Genomic DNA, 23,372 nt, shown 5'->3' on the forward strand with positions numbered 1-23,372 from the left:
TCATTGAGACACCATGAACACGTCCCGAGGAACAGTGCGAAACTACAGCGCGTATCCTTCTTACATCACCTCTGGGACCCACTGGTCCGATGTGATTTCGACCCACCTCTGATAAGAGAGAGGCAACCCCCATCTCCTGTTTCCAGAGGTGAGTCGGCAACCCTTCATTGGGAGGTTTGGGAAGTTCCACTACCCAATCCTGCACCTGAGACAAAAAGGACTTACACCTATCGAAAGGTCAAGTCCTCTGAAAGGTCACTCTTCTGTAGGGTCGAAAACGCTTGGATCCCCTGGAACGACCTGTCATGCCAAAGGAACATGGCATCTGCTTATTCTCCAGCAACCAAGGATTTGCCCCACTTACTGGCCAATTTCTCCAACTCGCTCCCAAACAAAAGCAAGTCTTTAAAGGGCAATTTCATAAGGTTAGCCTTGGAGGTTGCTTTGGCCAACCAATTTCTCAGCCATAACTGGCACCTGGCTGCTATTACCTAAGCCATGCCTCTGGCTGAGGTGCAGACCAAATTGCAGTCCATACCTGCTGGCTCCATAACTGCCCTGGAATTCAATCCAGATTCGTTGACATCCTGAAAGAGAAGTAAACAAGAGCGAGCCACCGGTAAACAAGAAGCTATTTGCAAGGTCATTGCAACTGGTTAAATTGCTTAAAGATGGCCTCAATCTTATTGTGTACATCCTTTAAGGCCACTTCTCCTTCCATGAGGAAAGTCGCCCACTTAGAGAGACAGCACAGAAAAGCACATCCACTTTTGGAAAACACAGATGCTCTCTCATCACAGGAGTACAGGGCTTCCAAAACTCAACCCCCTTTGAAATTAGTCTCTGGGGCGCTCCAGTCAAGATCAATCAATTCTTGAATGGCCTCCATAACAGGGAAAAAACAAGAGACTTTATGCAAAGAAAACAAAATGGGGATTTTTCTTCGGCTCAGACAATGAATCTGCCCCAAGTCTACCTAGTATCTTTAATGTCTTGGAAATCAGAGCCGGTAGCTCATCTCTATGAAAGAACCGCAACATAGTACTATACGGTTCCAGTCCCAGAGGACTTTCCCCATCCTCCAGAGAGTCAGGATCGGACTCATCATCCGTGCCATCTGGATTCCTATCGGGAGGATCTGCAGCCAGTCTAGGTGTACTTCAGCACTTCAGTAGAACCAGGCAAGTGAGAGAGTTCACTACCTGGTGACTGACTTGGCAGGACTGGACTGCTCCTGAAGAAAGGATTGCAATCTTTGAAAAAATTCTACCCAAGAAAAGACAGAAGGATCCATCCCAAAACCAAAAGGCACGGGTGCTACCTTCTCCCGCTGAAGAACCGGTTAAGGGAGTTCCAAGTTCAGGCACCCCTCTTGACATCAGGCTGGGAAGAACCAGGCTTAGTAAAAACCAGAGTAAGATAATTCCCCCTGAGCCTCTAAGCAGAACTGGCACAAGTTATAGGGCATGCCAGGCTGAGATGCTTTTGGCTAAGAAACCTAATCGCCTTTCCCTCTGTGCTGCCTGTCATATTTGGGCACCAGACAGTCAGTATGCTTAACAGGCAACTGAAGATGTGCATCAAGCTGAATTCATGCTGTAAAATATATGCGTCCCAAGCTCGGCATCCTAAACTTAAGCACACAACCAATGCAGCACAAATTGTGTGCACAGGCAAGCATGCACTAACACGGGAGTCGCTATTACCTGGGTGCACAACCTGGACATGCAGCCAGATGCACTTGCATGCACTGACAGTCCCTGAAGAGGGCAGCCTAATGTACAGGAAAAGGTGCGTGAAAACATCATTGCGGCCTACCACGAGGCAGACAGAGAAAAGCCTAACAGCAGGGCCTAACTCACATGGCTGCTCAACCCACCAGACTACCCTCGTCCCTTAACCTTCCACATGGGGAAGGAACGAACGTCAGAACGACACACTAAGCACAGAGACCAAAGGAAGGGTGAAGTCTTACAAGCAACCCTTCTACTCTGTTTTTCTGGGTTTTTGTTTTTTTAAGCCTTACCTGAGCTCAGCCTTTCCTGGCTGAGTGCAAAGACGGTCTCTGGCTGCAGAGAAAGAGGGCATCTCTCACCACCATGCTCAGCTTCCAGCACCCGCTGCCTTTCAGTTGTTAACAGCTAAGTCCATGCCAACTGAGAAAACCAGCTACTGGACCATAGCACTCATCTGAAGGACCAAGGAAATCACCTCAGGAATTCTCAACTTGGAGATGAACCATTTGGTATCACCACAGGAGAGCAGAGTGAATTAAATTTCCTTTTATTTCTCCTTCTAAAACTTGAAGTAATCCTCAATAGGGAGATGCACATCCACCATCTGCTGGAGACAGAATACTGGCAAGCTGATGTTATTGCAGGAGTATATATATGGCGATGTTAGCTTTGCTCCATCGCCATCTGCTGGTAGAGGTGCATAACCCAGTGGCTCTGGATTCGTCTGACTAGATGCTAAGAAACCTAATTTACTAAGTCCCCCCCCCCTTAACAAATAATGAATTGGGTCCTTTATGTGCGATGAAACACAGAAAATGGAAGAAAAAAAAAAACCAACATATGGCCTAGTCTGCCCAGCTTTACAATTTCCATCACTCCCTCAGAGATCCCCTGTATTTATCCCTATGCTTTCATGAATTCAGATAATGTTTCTCTTCCACCATCCTCACTGGGAGGCCGTTCTATGCATTCACTCCCTCTGTAAAATTTCCTAAGACTACTCCTGAGCCTACCCCTTTCCACCATCAAATCCATAACCCTCATTCTAGAGCAGGACTTCCCACAACCAGTTGTGTTTTCAGGATTTCTCATGCATATTCATTGTGGATATTCTGAAAACACAAGCAGCTGTGGGATCCCCAGGACAAGTTTTGGAAACCCTGTTCTAGAGCTTCTTCTCTATATTTAAATGTCTCTAGCATACAGTGCATTCAGAAAATATTCAGATCTCTTCACTTTTTCTACATTTAGTTATGTTACAGCCTTATTATAAAATGGATAATATGCATTTTTCCCTCCTCAACCTACACACAATACCCATAATGACAAAGCAAAATCAGGTTTGCAGAAATTTGTGCAAATTAATTTAAAACAAAAAAAGTAAAATATCACATTTACTTAAGTATTCAGACACTTAGCACTGGGTTGGGGCACTTTTGAGGGGGATTATAGCCTCAAGTCTTCTTGGGTATGACTATAATCTCATCATACCTGGGTTTGGGAACTCTTTCCCATTCTTCTCTGCAGATTCTCACAAGGTCTGTCAGGTTGGATGTGAAGTGTCGATGTACGGCTATTTTTAGGTCTCTCCAGAGATTTCCAACAGACTGGGCCACTCAAGGAAATTCACAGACTTGTGTTGAAGCCACTCCTGTGTTGTCCTGTTGGAAGATGAATCAATCAACCCAGTCTGATGTCCAGAGCGCTCTGGAGCAGGTTTTCATCAAGGATCTCTATGTACTTTACTCCGTTCATCTTTCCCTCAATCCTGGACTTGCCTCTCAGTTCCTGCAACTGAAAAACATTCCCATAGCATGATGCTACCAGCACCATGCTTCACCGTAGGGATGGTATTTGATACATGATGAACAGTGCCTAGTTTCCTCCAGATATGATGCTTGTCATTCAGGCCCAAATGTTCAATCTCTGTTGTTTCATCAGACCATAGAATCTTGTTTCTCATGCTAGAGTCCTTTAAGTGCCTTTTGTCAAACTCCAAGCGGGCTGTCATGTGCCTTTTACTAAGGAATGGCTTCCATCTGGCCATTCTACCATAAAGGCCTGACTGGAGGATTGCTGCAGACACTGTTGTCCTTTTGGATTTTGCTCCCATCTTCACAGTGAACTCTGTCAGAGTGATCATTGGGTTCTTGGTCACCTGCCTGACCAAAGTCTTTATCCTCCAATTGCTCAGTTTGAGCAGGCGGCCAGCTCTAGGAAGAGTCCTGGGGGTTCCGAACATCTTCCATTTAAAGATTATGGAGGCTACTGTGTTCTCCGGGACTTTCAATGCTGCAGCAATTCTTTTGTACCCTTCCCCAGATCTGTGCCTCGACCCAATCCTGTCCTAGAGCTCTACAGACAAATCCTTCAACTTCATGGCTTTGATTTTGCTCTGACATGCACCGTCAACTGTGGGCCTTTCCAAATCATATCCAATCAATTGAATATATCACAGGTGGACTCCATCAAGATGGAGAAAGATCTCAAGGATGATCAATGGAAACAGGATGCACCGGAGTTCATCTTTGTATCATAGCAAAGGGTCTGAATACTTACGTAAATGTGATTTTTTTTTTGTATTAATTTGCACAAATTTCTGAAAACATGATTTAGCTTTGTCATTATGGGGTATTGTGCGTAGACCGAGGGAAAAAATGCATATATTATCCATTTTAGAATAAGGCTGTAACAAAATATGGAAAAAGTGAAAGGGTTTGAATACTTTCTGAATGCACTGCATCTTCCCTATCCTCTAGGGCAGAAGAAGCCAACTTCAGTCCTCAATAGCCACAAATACACCCGGTTTTCAGGATTCCACAATGAATATGCATGAGCTAGATTTGCATGGATTGCATCCATTGTATGCAAATCTCTCATATGCATATTAATTGCGAATATCCTGTTTGTAACTCGAGGACTGGAGTTGGCCAACCCTGCTCTAGGGTATACATATTTAGATCTTTAAATCTGTCCCCATATGCTTTAGAACAAAAAAAAAAAAAAAGACTTGACTATTTTAGTAGCTATCCTCTTGACAGATTCCAACCAGTTTATATCCTTTTGAAGATGCTGTCTCCAGAATTGGTCATAGCATTCCAAATGAGGTCTCACCAATAACCTACACAGGGGCAATTTCACCTTCCTTTTTCTGCTAGCCATGCTTTTCCCTATGCAGTCAATCATCTTTTTTGGGCTTTCACTATCTGTTTGACCACCTTAAAATCAGATACAATCACCTCCCAGCTCCTGCTCGTTTTATGCTTAGAAGAATTAAATCCCCCAATACTGTAACTCTCCCTTGGGTTTTTGCAGCTTAAATGCATAACTGAATTTGTTAGCATTAAATCTTAGCTTCCAGAGCCTAGACCATTCCTAAAACTTCACTAGATCCCTCCTATTTTCCACAGCTTCCTGGCTGTCTACCCTATTAAATATTTTGGTATGAATCAATCCATGAGGCTCACTGCTACTAACACCCTCCCCCCGTTTCTAACCCAGTCACTGACTCTAAGGCCCATACCAATGGCACTGTATAAAGTAGCCTATGTGGAATTGAGTCAAAAGCTTTACTGAAATCCCAGTATACTACATCTAGCATGCTCCTCTGACCCAAAGAAATTGATCAGATTTGTCCAACAAGATCTACCTCTAGTAAAGCCATGCTGTGTTGATTCTTGTAAGTCACTAGAGTTCAGAAACTACACTATCCAGTGGGAGCAGAGAGGAGAGGATCACCTTGCTGGTGGCTGAAAGGAATCAGTAAGTTTTTGCTTGGGAAATTTTCTTTTTTAAAAAGTATTGGGGCAAAGTTAACTATCTGGGAATATTATTTAGTGTGTTTGTGCTTTTATTAGTCAGTAAGGCAGCGAATAAACTGAAGTTAGTGTGTTCGTATATTAAAAACAAAAAAAAAAAAAAAGTAGCCAGAAGCTAGAAACAAGCTAGGAGCAGTGTATACCTAAGAAAAAAGGTTGAAAAGTTCAGTTCAGTTACTCACCTTGGAAAGGTGTTAAGGTAGTGTGATTTGGTACCAACATTTGTTAATCAAGAGAGCAGTGAGTCACTCTGGCTGACTAACTGAAGTTAGACTATATTTCCAACCCTCCCACTCCTTGCCACCCACCCCTAGCTCATCCTTTAATTTATAGGCAGGTACCACTTTCACAAAACAAAAAAGACAAAAACCTTGAGAGTTTGATCATTCCCCTGTAGGCCACAACCAGACACATAGTGAAATCATTAACATTTAAAGGACATTAGACACATTCCTACTCCCACTGCAACCTAAAACTTAACTAGGAACTGAACAAATTTGAGATGAAGGAAGCAGTCCAGCGGCAAGAGGGGGGGCTTCCCAGTCTTTTGCACCGAGTGCCACATGTATGATTTTTTTTACCTGCCGGTGAGAAATTGTACATGTGCATGCGATGCAAAGAACTCCAGTCTCTCAGAGAACGAGTGTGATCTCTGGAGGCTAGAGTGGCAAACAGAAGTATACAGATGAGACCTTCAGGGACATAGTAGTCAAGTCCCAACTTCAGACTGGCAGCCCTGGTGCTGCCTTGGAGGAAGAAGGTCTCATGATCGGAGATCAACCTGATACAGCAGGAAAGGAACCTGTAGCAAGGACCTGCTCTCCAAGTGGTGCACTGTCCTTTTGCACAGAGGATGTGTCTCCAAGGCCTACTGCCCAGGTTGCAAGGGTTAGGTCGGCTGTCATAATTGGTGATTCAATTATTAGGAATGTAGACAGTCGGGTGGCTGGTGGGCATGAGGGTCGCCTGGTAACATGCCTACCTGTTGCGAAGGTGGCGGACCTCACGCATCACCTAGATAGGATTTTAGACAGTGCTGGGGAGGAGCCAGCTGTCGTGGTACATGTGGGCACCAACGACATAGGAAAATGTGGGAGGGAGGTTCTGGAAGTCAAGTTTAGGCTCTTAGGTAGAAAGCTTAAATCCAGAACCTCCAGGGTAGCATTCTCTGAAATGCTCCCTGTTCCACGCACAGGTCCCCAGAAGCAGGCAGAGCTCAGGAGTCTCAATGCGTGGATGAGATGATGGTGCAAGAAAGAGGGATTCAGTTTTGTAAGGAACTCGTGAACCTTTTGGGGAAGGAGGAGTCTCTTCCAAAGGGATGGGCTCCATCTTAAACCAAGGTGAAACCAGACTGCTGGCGCTAACCTTTAAAAAGGAGATTGTTCTAGTTTAAAAGCTGCTCTAAGGGGAAAGCAGACAGTGACTCAGCAGCGCCTGGTTTGGAGGGAGGTATCTTCAAAGGATACTAATAATGCATTAGAATTAGGGCATCCCGACAGTGAGGTTCCAATAATAAGAAAAGTAGTCCAAGTGCCTGTATTTAATAATTTACCTGAGCTAAAAGATTCCAATTTATACCTATCAATTAAAATGCAGAATGAAAATACAAACAAAAAACACACTTTGAAATGTTTGTATGCTAATGCCAGAAGTCTAAGAAGTAAGATGGGAGAATTAGAATGTATAGCAGTGAATGATGACACAGACTTAATTGGCATCTCAGAGACATGGTGGAAGGAGGACAACCAATGGGACAGTGCTATACCGGGGTACAAATTATATTGCTATGACAGAGAGGAACACCCGGGAGGCGGTGTAGAGCTTTATGTCCGGGATAAACATCCTGCATGAGACTAAATGCACAATCGAATCTATATAGGTAGAAATCCTTTGTGTGTCGGGGAAGACTATAGTGATAGGGGTATACCACCGTCCACCTGGTCAAGATGGTGAGACGGACAGTTAAATGCTAAGAGAAACTAGGGAAGCTAACCAAATTGGTAGTGTAGAAATTATGGGAGATTTCAATTACACCAATATTGACTGGGTAAATGTATCATCGGGACATGCTAGAGGGATAATGTTCCTGGATGGAATAAATGACAGCTTTCTGGAGCAATTGGTTCAGGAACTGACGAGAAAGGGAGCAATTTTAGATCTAGTTCTCAGTGGAGAACAGGATTTGGTGAGAGAGGTAATGGTGGGGAGGCCGCTTGGCAATAGATCATAATATGATCAAATTTGAATTAATGACTGGAAGGGGGTCAGTAAGCAAATCCAAGGCTCTTGTGCTAAACTTTCAAAAGGGAAACTTTGATAAAATGAGAAAAATAGTTAGAAAAAGACTGAAAGGAGTAAAAACTGTGCAAGAGGCATGGTCATTGTTAAAAAAATACCATCCTAGAAGCACAGTCCAGATGTATTCCACACATTAAGAAAGGTGGAAAGAAGTCAAAACGATTACCGGCATGGTTGAAAGGGGAGGTGAAAGAAGCTATTTTAGCCAAAAGATCTTCATTCAAAAATTGGAAGAAGGATCCAACAGAAGAAAATAGGATAATGCATAAGCGTAGGCAAGTTAATTGTAAAACATTGATAAGACAGGCTAAGAGAGAATTTGAAAAGAAGTTGGCCATAGATGCAAAAACTCACAGTAAAAACTTTTTAAAATATAACCGAAGCAGAAAGCCTGTGAGGGAGTCAGTTGGACAGATGATAGAGGGGTTAAAGGGGCACTTAGAGAAGATAAGGCCATCGCAGAAAGATTAAATTTCTTTGCTTCGGGGATGCTGGGGAGATACCCGTACCGGAGAAGGTTTTCATGGGTAATGATTCAGATGGACTGAACCAAATCACGGTGAACTTAGAAGATGTGGTAGGCCTGATTGACAAACTGAATAGTAGTAAATCACCTGGACCGGATGGTATACACCTCAAGGTTCTGAAGTTCAAAAATGAAATTTCAGACCTATTAGTAAAACTTTGTAACCTATCATTGAAATCATCCATTGTACCTGAAGACTGGAGAGTGGCTAATGTAACCCCAATATTTAAAAAGGGCTCCAGGGGTGATCTGGGAAACTACATACCAGTTAGCCTGACTTCAGTGCCAGGAAAAATATTGGAAAGTGTTCTAAACATCAAAATCACAGAACATATAGAAAGACATGGTTTAATGTAACAAAGTCAGCATGGCTTTACCCAAGGCAAGTCTTGCCTCACAAACCTGCTTCACATTTTTGAAGGAATTAACAAACATGTAGATAAAGGTGAACCGATAGATGTAGTGTATTTGGATTTTCAGAAAACGTTTTGACAAAGTTCCTCATGAGAGGCGCTCAAGGCACCGAAAGCGTATGAACAAACGCCGTGACGTCACGCACGCCCATTCATGCGCCTTTGCTGGCTTGAGTGCCCAAATTGCACTACGGGCGTGCGTTCATCCATCTTTGCCGGCAGGGGCCGCTTTCGCCGCCGGCTGCCCCAGGGAGGCAGGGAAAGATGCAGTGCGCAGAGAGGACTGTAAGAAAAAGTAAGTTAACTTTTGTTACACTTTATTCCCAATACTTTAATAGCATGTTGAGTCGCTTTTCGCCCTGCGCCTTGCTTCGGGAGGAGGGGAGAGAGGACTGGGGCTGCCCCGGAGACCGGCACCCATGGACGTGGCCAGGGCAGGTGAGTGGGGGCTGGGGGAAAGTTTGCCACCTACCCTTACCCCTGCCTCTAATGCAGGGGTAAGGGTAGGCAGTAAATTAGTAGGTAAAAGACATGGCAAGATAGCAGGTTAAAAAGGAGATAGTCGGGGCGCACGTTACTGTATGGGAGGGAATAGCTAATCGGATCGTTTACATATATTATACATGCCGCAGGCGGAAAAGGATACGCGTCGAGTAAAAGAAGCGGTAAGGATCAGTAAAAACAGATAGTGAATCGCGGGTTAGACTTAAGCGGCCAAATTGTGAGTACACAGCGGGTTAAAAACGAGGTAACTGCAGCCGCGCTTTACTGTATCGTCCCGTAAGTTAGGTTCCATATTAGGAGCTACCACCTAAGAAAGGTCTAGGCATCATAGTGGATAACACATTGAAATCGTCGGTTCAGTGTGCTGCGGCAGTCAAAAAAGCAAACAGGATGTTGGGAATTATTAGAAAGGGAATGGTGAATAAAACGGAAAATGTCATAATGCCTCTATCGCTCCATGGTGAGACTGCACCTTGAATACTGTGTACAATTCTAGTTGCCGCATCTCAAAAAAGATATAGTTGCGATAGAGAAGGTACAGAGAAGGGCAACCAAAATGATAAAGGGGATGGAACAGCTCCCCTATGAGGAAAGACTAAAGAGGTTAGGACTTTTCAGCTTGGAGAAGAGACAGCTGAGGGGGGATATGATAGAGGTGTTTAAAATCATGAGAGGTCTAGAATGGGTAGATGTGAATCAGTTATTTACTCTTTCAGATAATAGAAAGACTAGGGGCACTCCATGAAGTTAGCATGTGGCACATTTAAAACTAATTGGAGAAAGTTCTTTTTTATTCAATGCACAATTAAACTCTGGAATTTGTTGCCAGAGGATGTAGTTAGTGCAGCTGTGTTTAAAAAAAAAAAGGGTTGGATAAGAAGTCCATTACCTGCTATTAATTAAGTTGACTTAGAAAATAGCCACTGCTATTACTAGCAACAGTAACATGGAATAGACTTAGTTTTTGGTTACTTGCCAGGTTCTTATGGCCTGGATTGGCCACTGTTGGAAACAGGATGCTGGCCTTGATGGACCCTTGGTCTGACCCAGTATGGCATGTTTTTATGTTCTCTGTTTTAGCAGAAATTCCATTAATTTACTTTTACCACAGAGGTCAGTTTATCTGGTCTGTAGTGCCCAGCCTCCTCATTTCTTCCACTTCTGTAAATAGGAACTACATCTAGCTGTCTCCAGTCCACTGGAACTACTCCCTATTTTAAAGAAGCTGTCCTTTTTCTGCGATCTCTTATAGTTTACAAACAATAATCTTTTCTCTCTTTTATACTACTACTTTAGAAAACCATAGCGGCCTCTCTCTTTCCTTTGTTAGAAAAGTAAAAAGGTTTGTTACCCTTAAATAATCTTTTAGTTTTGCCAACTGATTCTCTACTTCCCTAGATTTTCCCATCCAGCTGATGACTCCTTGTTAAAATAGGGGAATAGTTAGTTTTCCTGAAGTCTAGGACCCTTGCCACTGAATAAACTTTCATCTCCTGCATTCTAATACTAAACCACACCATCCAGTGGTCACTGGATGCCAGATAATTATCCACTACATCAGCAATACTGTCCCCACTGGTACCCACCAGCTCCAGTATCACCCCTTCCCATGTGGGTTCTATTACCAGTTGACAAAATAATTCTCTGCACAGGATCCAAAATCACTCTGCTTCTAGAAGGTACCACAGCTGGGATGTACCAATCAGCAACCAGTTGATTAAAATCTGTAGCAATAGCACTTCCCCTTTCATAGCAATTTTGTGAGTATTCCCCATTAAAGCCTGGATTTTCAAAGGCCCGCACACGTAAAAACCAGGGTTTACACACATGGCCAGGTCTTGCATGTGCTGCATGCATTTTAAAATGGGCCCAGTCACGTGTGTAAATCCTGGTACTCTCACAAGTGCCATGCCTCTCCAAAAGTAGCGGGCCAGGGGGCAGCAGGCCGGGCCAGCGCCATTCTACGTTGTCTCACAGACGCACGCATTGGCAGCCACATGCAGATTTCTTACTGCTCCAGAGGATTACTTACCGCCAGAGGATCAGTAAGTAGTCAAAGAAAAAGTAAGTAGATAGAAAGGGGTTATGAGTCAGAGAGGAGAGGAGAGGGGAAGAGGGAGGGGGGTAGGAAGTTCCCTCTCAGTCTGCTCCTTAATTGGAGCGGACTTTAAGGAAATTGGGGGAGGCCCGATTGAGTCACCGCTCTTATTTACTGAAAATTCGCCCCTCCTGGGCATGGCCATCTGATTTTAACATGTGCATGCCAGCACGCATGTTATAAAATCTGTGCAGCCATGTGCTTCTTTTAAAATCGACCACTAAATCTCTATCCATTTCTTCTGTAATGGAGGTCTGTATATTATAGTAATATAAAAAAAAAGATGTTCCATTCCCTCTTTACAGATTAACCCACAGTGCCTCCTCTTTACCTCGTAAGCCCTACAATTTTATATATATATATATATATACACACACACACACACACACATATATACAAACAAACAAACGTTTTCCTGTTCTGATGCAGTTTCATTTACTTTGCACAGATTGTATGAGTTTTGCTTATCTGAATTCCATTTTACTTCCAGATCATGTTAGTGATTAAGGGCAGAGGTGAGGTGGCCAACTGTTTCACTTGAGGCTCTTTGAGAGAAAAGATGTCACTTGTACATGGGCTAATTTCTTAGACATATAGACCAAGACCTTATCCACCAGTAGAACACAGTGAAATATATCAACTCACGCAGTTCGGTTGGCTTCAACAATTCATCCACGACATCAAAAAATGGCAGCTTCACCAGTCGAACTTCAGGCTTTGTTACTTTGGAGGGAACTCTAGTCAGTCCATTCAAATATTTACCATACAGGACAGGATAGTCAATATTAGGTGCGGTTAGAGAAGTCTTAGGAACAGAACTCCCATGGTCATAGGAAGGGTGTATGGCTAGAGTATCCGAAGACCTGTGTGAAGACTGCTGCTGCTGTATCTGCACTGGTTCTGTGCTCTTCTTGGCATAACGCGTCTCATAGAGTTCTTTAATCTTCTTGAAGACTTCAGGACTGCAGTCAAACTGGACTAGCTGGAGAGCCCTAGTGACAAGTTCATGTTTAAGTCCACTCTTGCTGCGTCCAACAAAGCCCAACAGCATCTGGAGATCTGAGACCCTGAAGCTCATCACCATGTTCTGAAGAAAAAAAAAAAAAAAAAAACCTAACATGAAGTCAAATGAGTTGCTGAAAATTATATTTCATTTTCCTAGCTGATTCTGGCTTATTTGCTGTAGACAACCACTTTCACATCAATCCATCGGTTAAGATCAAAAAGAAGCTGTGAGAAGAGAGTCAAAACTCAGATTCCAGGTGCAAAAAATACACAAAAACATATAAGGGCCAGATGTACTAAAGAGTATTCATCTATGAGTCTATAAGAAAAATGCTTAGTACATCTGTCCCCGAATAAGCCAAAATAAACACTCTTTGCTCAATATAGGAGTATTTTGTATCCATAGGAAAACTGAACAGTGCAGCAGTATTACAGTAGCTTAAAACCTGCTACGGCAAGAAAACTAAGTATCACAGTGAAAGAACTTACTGCTCCACTTCAGTGTGAGCTCCAGGTTAATGGCAAGGCACCTGCAGGAGCCTCCTCTTTCTGGAAGGCAGAAAGAAGAAAAGCAACAGAAAAACTAATGAAACTATTGTGGGCACTCCCACTGCTATTGACTATCAGGTGAATGAGCAAGGAAAAAACTGTATAAAAAGTTATAAAAGGCCATTAATGAATGGGATGGCCCCAAATCAGAACCCATTTTATATGTTGCAGGCACTTTCTTTTGAGAACAACTCAGCAGCTGTTGAACTTTCTTGTGATGAAATTAGCAAGCAAATCTTATGTAATAAAACCTTAGATAAAGAAGGTTGCCAATTGACACTAAACAAATATCAAAAGCAAATGAAACAGATCAGGGAACACTGGAGGAGAGATTAAAGACTGATAGCAACCAGAAGATGAAAAATCAGATATGACATTAAAAAATGTTAAGGTCCCATAGAAGAGATTTTATTTAAATCGATGCCAGTACACTGATACTCTTCATATTTAAGAGAACAGAATACATTTTTTTAAAAAATCATAAAACTAACAGATGTCAAATTAAGCATCCAACTATCCTTTCAAAGCCTAACATCAAGTCATGTCTTCCGCCAAATTAATTTCCCTATTCATGATGTGCTGCAAAAATGCTACATTCTAAGAATACCACACTCTGAGAAGACAAAAAAACAAGGCACATGGACTTATTTAAAAAAAAAAAAAAAAAAAAGTTTCTTTATTCTCATTTATGGTAAATCAGATTTCAATGATGTGGCATTCATTTTCAGGTGCAAATTATCTGTTCTGAATGTTTTTCTGTTCACATCAGAGGTCCATAATCTCACTGAAAAGGGTCTTCACAACTGTTTGGGTGAGCCATCAACTTAAGTGAAAATTTTAAAAAGTTGTTTTTATTTTAAAAATACAATAAAACTGATAGGATTCTAACAAGTATCATTAACCTCCAATGTATATCCTGTTTGTACTGTAGTGCACTTCTCTAGCCCCTACCACTCCAGTACAAATTATGGATTCCATTGAGGTACCTTTATGCTTGTAAGAAAAGTCTCCTTTTTTATCAAATATAAATGCTCTGCTTAAGGGAAAGCAAATCACTGTAAAGCTAAGGATATGTGCAATCTCACAAGACATGTTTAATATAAACTGTTGCTATAACAGCATAAAATGACATAAAAACAAAATGCCAGCAGCTTTCTGTATTTTAAAAACACCCTGCATTTTTAGTGACAAAGTACACATCCACAAAGAATTAGCCAATATAAACTAAGTCTATAACAGACCTCTGTGTCAGAATTTGTGTGTACTTAAAGAATACTGCTTTTACAGTGTTTTGGCTAATACTTAAAAATTATCTTCCCTGGAAGAGTTTGGCGGTTTCCAACCCTCTCCTACTGGCACAATTAACAGGTTCAGTTTTCAGGAGATAAATTTGCATATATTAGATCTGCATTTATTGGAGACCCATCTCATGCATATTCGACATGGCAATCCTGAAAACCTGCCTGGCTAGGTGAGTCTCCAAAAAGAGGTTGGGGAACACTGGAATAGAACCTGGGACACAACTGACCCAAAAGACCCTAAACAGACTTATGAATCCTGAATTTCCATTAAGGCTACCTCAATGACACAAAAAAAAGACCTGTAACCTGGACAAATCAAATCTTCAATCAGATGTACTAAAGGGTTTTCCCCATTTTGTCTATGGTGAAAATGTTCAGTACAGCTGGCACTTTGAGAGAAAGCATTCAAAGTACTAACAAAGGAGAGCTAGAACATGACTTAAAAAGATATTATTTATTTAGAATTTTTGTATACTGACATTCTTGAACAAAGTGTCAAATCACATCGGTTTCCATAGTAACTAAACATTTGCGGCAAAGGCATTACATTATAACAAGTCTTAGAGACTGGGTGAGGGCAAGCTGCTACACACATATCTACATGGACCACTTAGATCAGAGGTTTCCAAGCATGTCCTGGGAACCCCGGTTTTCAGGATATCCGCAATGAATATGCATGAGATATTTGCATATACTGAATGCTCAGGAAACTGAGCTCATGCATATTCATTGCGGATATCCTGAAAACCCAATTCATCTAAGTTGGGACTTCCCAGAACAGGTTTGGGAAGTCGCAACTTAGATGACATCTGGTTTGGGTCTATTGGAATGTTACTGGTAGCTTTGAGGCCAGTCTTGAAAAAAAGTTGCTGAGCAAGATAGACCATAGCCAGATCCAGCTCAATCATTCTTATGAAAGACCACAAGTTGCCACCTAACCATTTATAACATGACCAGATACTAAGTATCTGAGTTTCAGATCAATGGATTTTACATTTCCAATAACCATGGATATCAAATCAAGGCAGTATAACTAGTCAGAGTATATGCTGATAAGGCCTTGCCCTACTACAGTGAAACCAACTAAACGTGTACAGATTCCTATGTCATTCCTATTCCTAATTAGAGATTTAATCTTGATACGATACCAGACAGCAGAGAAAGCATTAATGGGGGTGGTGGGCAAGAAGCCAGAATAGGAAGAACGCAAGCACCAAGAGGAAGGAGGCGCCAGGCCGCCCTGAATCCAGCAGGCAGGGCCAGAGACTGAACCCGGGAGTGCGGCCCACCGCCGGCTGAGGGGGCCTAAGCCGGTCCGGGTGTAGTCACAGACAGAATGAGAACCCCGAGATTGGCTGTTGTGGTTACCAGTCGCCGGACTTAGCTTCGCCCGGACACAGCCAACACCGCCCACGCAGGGCCACTGAGTCGTAGTCCAGCCCCCACAGTACTTACCTTCGCCTCCACCAGCTCCGCCGCCATGTTGGCCTCCAGCGTCCTGCGCGCCCGCAGCCGCTCTCCCACGTGACTCCCCCCGGAGGCCAGCGGCCAATCACCATTAGCCTCTTTCCCCAGCCGTTTCAGACCCGCCGCGCGCCCCTACAGCTTGCAGTCTCGAGCTTCGCCAATCCCTACCCAGACATCCCACGTTAGCCCTACCTCCTGGTGCTACGTCAGATACATTCTTAAAGCCGAACACACGCCGCAGCGAGCCCAGCGCACAGGCAGAACATATTCCTTCTGCTAATTTTCCCCAGCATCTAAAGTGATTGGAAGTTGCTGGCGCCCCTGTGAGTCACATTGCCAAGAGATTAGAAACTACAAATCATTCGGATAATAATAAGTAAATGTAGTTTGTCAAGTAGGAAACAGACGAATGGTTATTTTTCAATTGGGCCCTGAGACTGAGGGAGATAGGAGTATAAATAATTCATAAGAGCAATGCATCTGTTGATGGTAAGGAAGATCTAGATTACAAGAAGGGGACATGATGCGAAGCTTGAGCAGGGAGGACTGCATTTAGAAGTAAAATAAAAATATTTTTGTGCTTTACTCCTGAATCCAGATATGAAGTTGCTAAATGACTTGATGTTTCTGTATTACTAATTTATTGTTTCTGTATTACTAATTTATTGTTTTTGTTAATTTATTGTTTTTGTTGATTATATCTATCACTCATTAATGTTATAGTTTAATTCTGCCCTATCTTCCGACATCCATGTTTTACGCTCCCTGTTTTAATGTAACTTGTCATTTCTACTTAGACGTTAATTGGTTTCCCCATGTTCTAATGTAAACCGGTACGATAAGACCTGGTCTTGAGTATCGGTATAGTAAAAGAAGTTAAATAAAATAAATAAATAAATGTAGCGAAAGAGAGACTTTAAGCTCTCTCCCTATCCCCACCCCTAGTGCTGCTTTCACATAGGAAAAATATAGGGCTACCAATACCAAAATACACTGGGAAATACACTTAAAGCAGGACTGGACAAAAGTCTTCCAGAAACTGGGTCACAGGACAGCTTTGAGGTAGTGGGTAAAACATAAGACTACTAGAATTCAAAGAAGCAAAGCACAAAGAATCCGGTGATGGGAAAGGGAAAGTAAGAACATAAGAAGTTGCTATACTGAGTCCCTCAAGCGCAGCATCCTGTTTCCAACAGTGGCCAATCCAGGTTACACTACCTGGCAAGTACCGAAACACTAAGTAGATCCCTTGCTACTGATGCCAGTAATAGCAGTGGCTATTCTCTAAGACAACTTGATTAATAGCAATTAATGGCCTTCTCCTTCAAACTTATCCAAATCTTTTTTAACCCATCTACACTAACGGCACTAACCATAATCCTCTGGCAACAAATTCCAGAGCTTAACTGGGCATTGAGTGAAAATGTGTGTTCTCTGATTAGTTTTAAATATGCTACTTGCTAACTTCATGGAATGCCCCCTAGTCCCTCTATTATCCAAAAGAATAAATTACCGATTCACATTTACCAGTTCATGATTTTATAGACCTCTATCTTATTTCCCACCCCACCCGCAGCCCTCTCTTCTCCAAGCTGAACAGCCCTAACCTCTTTAGCCTTTCTTATCAGGGGAGCTGTTCCATCCCCTTTATCATTTTGGTAGCTCTTCTCTGTACCTTCTCTTGTGCTACTATATCTTTTCTGAAATGTGGCAACCAGAATTGTACACAAAGGTGTGGGCTCACCACAGAGAGATACAGAGGCATTAAGACATTTTTTGTTTTATTTGCCATTCCCTTTCTAATAATTCCTAACATTTTGTTGCTTTTTTGACTGAGTCGATGCTTTTTTGACTGAGTCGATGATTTCAGTGTATTATCCACTATGAAGCATAGACGTTTTCGTGGGTGGTAAATCCTAATATGGAACATAACATCGTGTAACTACAGCATGGGTTATTTTTCCTATATGCATCACCTTGCATTTGGCCACATTAAATTTCATCTGCCATTTAGATGCCCAATCTTCCAGTCTCGCAAGGTCCTCCTGTAATTTATCACAATCCACTGGTAATTTAATTACTCTGAATAATTTTGTATCATCTGCAAATTTGATTACCTCACTCATCGTATTCCTTTCTAGATATTTATATATTGAAAAGCACCGGTCAAGTGCAGAACCCTGAGGAACTCCACTGTTTATCTTTCTCCACTGAGAAAATTGACCATTTAATCCTACTCTCTGTTTCCTGTCTTTTAACCAGTTTGTAATCCACGAAAGGACATCGCCTCCTATCCCTTGTCTTTTTAGTTTTCTTAGAAGTATCTTATGAGGAACTTTGTCAAATGCTTTCTGAAAATTCAAATACACTACATCTACCTGTTCACCTTTATCCACATGTTTATTAACCCTTTAAAAAAAAAAAGAAGATTTGTGAAGCAAGACTTGCCTTGGGTAAAGCCATGCTGACTGTGTTCCATTAAACCAAGTCTTTCTATTTGTTCTGTGATTTTGATCTTTAGAAGTTTCCACTATTTTTCCCAGCACTGAAGTCAAGCTCACCAATCTGTAGTTTCCCAGATCACCCCTGGAGCCCTTTTTAAATATTGGGGTTATACTGGTACTTCAGCAGGTAAGAAAAATGTACAAATGAGATGAACCTGTCAGTTTTTACTATCAGTTTCAATATTTTTCTGGCCTTTTCAACCCCAGCTTTCTGCATTTTGCTAAAGGCTCTGGTAGGCTGAGTGATATTTTGATTAAACACTTAGGTACTTCATTGGGCTTACTCGTGAGTCCATAACATGACCATGTGATTGGCCCCAGCACAAAGGGATGGGAGGGGGCAGGGCAGAAACTTGATGATGCAATGGGCAGGGTGGCAGAGTGGCATTGCAGCGGGATAAGAGGCGCTACTTCCTTAGCTGCTCCCACTTTTCCTGCTGCAACCGGAAGAAATTGCCATCCCACCCTGCCCCTGACCTGGTGTTGGGTTAGGTAGGTCTGTCGCAGCTTAGCAGCGGGAGCTTCCACAGATTCCAGGTATGGAATGATGGCAACAGGATGGACAAACATACTAAATGGGAATATCAGTACTTCAGAGGCCTCACCGAATTGGGGCAAGGGAGAAGAGGATACTGGGCTTGATGGATCTTTGGTCTGATCCAGTATGGCAAGTTTTATGCAGTTCAACCTGAATCAAGCATATTAGCACAGCAAGACACGAGTAGGAAAGCAGATGGGTTGGTCTGGCAGACTATGTGCCCCCCTAATTGTCTGGATCAGTTGGGCAGGTACACCAGCTGCAAGCGTCAAATTAGGATGATTGAATAATATGACAAAGTATTACCTTTGTAAACGCCAAGCCTTGGAAAGTTAATTAGGATCCATAAGATGTATTGTTCCTCTGCTTAATGATAAATAAGGCTGTGGCCAGAATTCTTCCACAATGAGACTACCTACTGACTTTTATTGTATGCTGTCTTGGAGTGCAATGGGATTGGGAGTTGCGGTAGGTGGCAGGCAAGTGGCGCCATGCTAGGGTAGGGCCTATGGTGCCCTTGTTAAATAGTTGTGTTTTTTGCTCCATTATGCAAACACACTCATTTACTTGGACTGCCTCAGTGAAACTTTAATATATGGGTCCCTTACTATAAAGTTCCTTCAAATAATACTAGAAAATTCATCCTTCTTAACTTTAGCATTTGCAGCCTCTGGGGTAGATTTTCAAAGGGGTACACACGTACCCCCCGAAAACCTACCCCAAACCCCCCCTGCGCGCGCCGAGCCTATTTTGCATAGGCTCGGCAGCGCGCACAAGCCCCGGGACGCGCATAAGTCCTGGGGCTTGCAAAAAGGGGCGGTCAGGGGCGTGGCCAGGGGGCGTGGTTAGGGATTGGGGCATGTCCGGGGGCGTGTGGGTGGTCCGGGGGCGTGGCCGAGTGCCCCGACACAGCGGCCTGTGTCGGGGCCTGCCGCGCCGGCGCATGTAAGTTACTACTGCCTGGAGGCAGTAGTAACTACTCCGATAAAGGTAAGGGGGGGTCTAGATAGGGCCGGGGGGGTGGGTTAGGTAGGGGAAGGGAAGGGAAGGTGCGGGGGGTAGAAAGAAAGTTCCCTCCGAGGCCGCTCTGATTTCGGAGCGGCCTCGGAGGGAACGGGCAGCGCGCGCGGGGCTCGGTGCACGCAAGTTGCACAAATGTGCACCCCCTTGCGCGCGCCGACCCCAGATTTTATAAGATACGCGCGTATCTTATAAAATCCAGCGTACTTTTGTTCGCGCCTGGTGCGCGAACAAAAGTACACACGCGCGTATGTTTTTAAAATCTACCCCTCTGTGTTTTGTATTTTGAAGGAGATTTTGGGTGGTTTCAGGCCCTGAAGGTGATATTTTACAAAACTGCTGTTGCGGGAGCGCTAGGGAGCGATCCCGCTTTCGGGGAGCGTGGTGTGCCCTTGGACCACAACGCGACTGCAGAGAGGAGCTCCGTAGAAGCAGTAATTAGTTTATCGGCAGCCATTTTCATTACTGGCAGATGGCCGGTTATGAAAACTGACGCCGAGTTTACCGGCGTTGGTCTTCATAACTCGGCGGTCTGCCGAGTTATTTTTTTATTTTTTTTTTACTTTAAAAAAGAAGTACAGAAAAGCAGTTTTTTCTGCTTTTCTGTACTTCTTTTCAATGCGCTCAGCTATTAACACCTGCTCCAGGCGATAAATGTGCGTCTTTTTGCATTTGGAGTGAATGAGTAATAACCTCAATCATTAACTCATTCACTCCACGTCGGACGCGCATTAAATAGGCACTAATCCACCTATTGCATTATTTATTTATTTTATTTATTTATTCACTTTTTATATACCGATATTCGTAAAAGCTTCATATCGGTTTACATCATAAGACAATAAAACCAAAGTATAAAACACAATATAGGTAAAAAACAAACTAAACTGACAGGTAATACAAATTTAAATAATACAGATAGTAAAATTTTACAAATTCAGCCTGCTCATAAAACTAGTATTTAAATAAGTAAATAATTACAGTAAACTAAAATTATAAAACTAGGAGACCAACTTCAATGTGAAAATGCCTGTTCAAAAAGCCATGTCTTAAGTTTTTTTTGAACGTGTGTGGATGTGATTCAAGTCTTATATCAACTGGTAATGAGTTCCATATTTTTTGACCTGCCAGTGATAGTGCTCTGTCCCGGAGAGTGTTTAGATGAGCCAATTTCAGAGATGGAATGGATAGTAATGCCTTGCCGGAGGATCAGTGGTCTCATTGAGGGGTGTGAATAGGGAAGGCTGCATTCAGCCATTCGATTTTTTTTCACCATATAATGATTTATGGATTATGGTTAAACATTTAAACTGTGTTCTGTAATAAATAGGGAGCCAGTGGAGTTCTTGCAGAATTGGAGTGATGTGATCATATTTTTTACTTCCTGTTAGAAGCCGAGCTTCGGGCATTTTGCAAGAGTTGTAGAGGGCGGATCGTAGACGCAGGAAGACCCAGTAACTGGGCGTTATAGAAATCAAGTTTAGAAAATAAAAGCGCCTGAAGAACAGTTCTAAAATTATTACTATGTAATAGTGGTTTTAACTTTTTTTTAATTTGTAATTTGTAAAATCCTTCCTTTACCATATTACTTAGAGACTTCTTAAAATTAAATTCACTGTCTAAAATGATGCCTAAGTCTCTTACTTCATAAGTAATAGTTTGGGGAGTATGTAAGGCTATGGTTTCTGATATAACTCTTTCATTTAGTTTGTTGCAGATCAGTAGAATTTCTGTTTTTGAGTGATTTAATGATAAAACATCTGATTAAGTAATTGCTGGATAGAATTGAAGTAAATGTTCCAGAGTTTTAGTGTGGAGTCATAGGAGCCTTCTATGGGAAGTAAAATTTGTATGTCATCAGCTTATATAAAATGTACAAGTCCTAATCCTGACAGAGATTTACAGAGAGGTGCCATGTAAATGTTGAAAAGGGTAGGGGATAGAGACGAGCCTTGGGGCACTCCAGAACTAAGATGAATTAAATCAGATTCAGCGGAACCTAATCTCACTTTAAAAACTCTATTGGAAAAGTAGGATATGAACTATGACAGCGTAGTATCAGCTATTTCTTCTAATCTGTTTATCATAGAAACATAGAAGTGACGGCAGAAGAAGACCAAACGGCCCATCCAGTCTGCCCAGCAAGCTTTCACACCTATTTGTTTTCATAATCTGTTACTCTGACCACTGAGGTCAGGGCCCTTATTGGTAACTTTTTGGTTCCAATTCCCTTCCACCCCCGCCATTAATGTAGAGAGCAGTGCTGGAGCTGCATCTAAGTGAAGTATCTAGCTAATTGGTTTGGGGTAGTAACCACCGTAATAAGCAAGCTACTCCCATTTGTTTACCCTGCATGTGCAATTCAGCCATTGTTGGTTGTCTGAATAAAAATCCTCTTTACTTAATTCCCTCTGTTGCTGAAGCAGTGAGCTGCACTGGATACTTATTCCAAGTCAAGTATCATGCTTAATTGATTCGGGGTAGTAGCCACCGTAACAAGCAAGCTACACCCATGCTTATTTGTTTACCCAGACTATCGGGTCTATCCTGTAAAGTGCGGCCGCGTTTACCCTGCTCCTAAGCCGTTTTTAACTTCGTTTTCGGCCGCGTTAGCCCTTCCTGCGATCCCGAATCCCCTTTAACCTACTCCTACCGCGTCCTAAATTCCCTGGGCAACCCCTTCCGCCCGCGGCATGCATATTGCATGCAAACGAGCGAATTAGCGCGATATTGCATGCAAACGAGCGAATTAGCTATTCACCTAGCATCCCGTAACCCGCGCCCCGACTAACGCTACCTTTCCCTGCCGTTTTGTCGCGCGTTTAACCTGCAAACTTACCGCCTACCCTGACCCAGGCGGTAGAGGCATGGGTAAGGGTAGGTGGAAAGCTTTCCCCCAGCCCCCGCTCACCTGCCCCCGCCGCGATCATGGGTGCCGGTCTCCGTGGCAGCCCCAGGCCTCTCCCCTGCTCCCGAAGCCAAAAAAAAAAAAAAAAGCGAAAAAAACGTTGCAGCCCCCCTCCGATGTTCGGACTGGGGCTGCCACGGAGACTGCAACGGCAAAGCGACTTTTCAGTGTCCCCCCTCCTCTCGGAGCAGGGCGCGAAAAGCCGCCTTGCTCCGAGAGGAGGGGGGGCACTGACGGCGCGGAAGCAACGGCGAAGACCGAAGACAGCGGCGGAGAAACGGCTTTTCAGTGCCCCCCCCCTCCTCTCGGAGCAGGGCGCGAAAAGCCGCCTTGCTCCGAGAGGAGGGGGGGCATTGACGGCGCGGAAGCAACGGCGAAGACCGAAGACAGCGGCGGAGAAACGGCTTTTCAGTGCCCCCCTCCTCTCGGAGCAGGGCGCGAAAAGCCGCCTTGCTCAGAGAGGAGGGGGGGCACTGACGGCGCGGAAGCAACGGCAAAGACCGAAGACAGCGGCGGAGAAACGGCTTTTCAGTGCCCCCCCTCTCGGAGCAGGGCGCGAAAAGCCGCCTTGCTCCGAGAGGAGGGGGGGGCACTGACGGCGCATAAGCAACGGTGAAGCAACTTACTTTTTTGAAGCCGTCGTCCGGAACACATGCGATCGTAGCTCCACCCGAAGACAAAGAT

The 23,372-nt window shown here is 43.3% G+C and overlaps 1 protein-coding gene across 3 annotated transcripts in view; it reads right to left on the minus strand.

The window, feature by feature from the left end:
* The window catches only part of PIAS4 (protein inhibitor of activated STAT 4), a 130,919-nt gene extending 115,026 nt beyond the window's left edge, over positions 1 to 15,893 (minus strand). For all 3 annotated transcript variants that reach the window (XM_029614267.1, XM_029614265.1, XM_029614266.1), the window contains exons 1-2: positions 15,707 to 15,893; positions 12,042 to 12,483 (exon numbers count right to left, since the gene is read on the minus strand). In XM_029614267.1, coding sequence (XP_029470127.1) covers positions 12,042 to 12,483; positions 15,707 to 15,733 — 469 coding nt within the window. In that variant the 5' untranslated portion in view covers positions 15,734 to 15,893. The remainder of the gene's footprint in view (positions 1 to 12,041; positions 12,484 to 15,706) is intronic.
* Positions 15,894 to 23,372: the final 7,479 nt, after the last annotated feature.

Source organism: Rhinatrema bivittatum, chromosome 8 (assembly GCF_901001135.1).
Source record: "Rhinatrema bivittatum chromosome 8, aRhiBiv1.1, whole genome shotgun sequence".
In the NCBI taxonomy this organism is placed as follows: Eukaryota; Metazoa; Chordata; class Amphibia; order Gymnophiona; family Rhinatrematidae; genus Rhinatrema; species Rhinatrema bivittatum.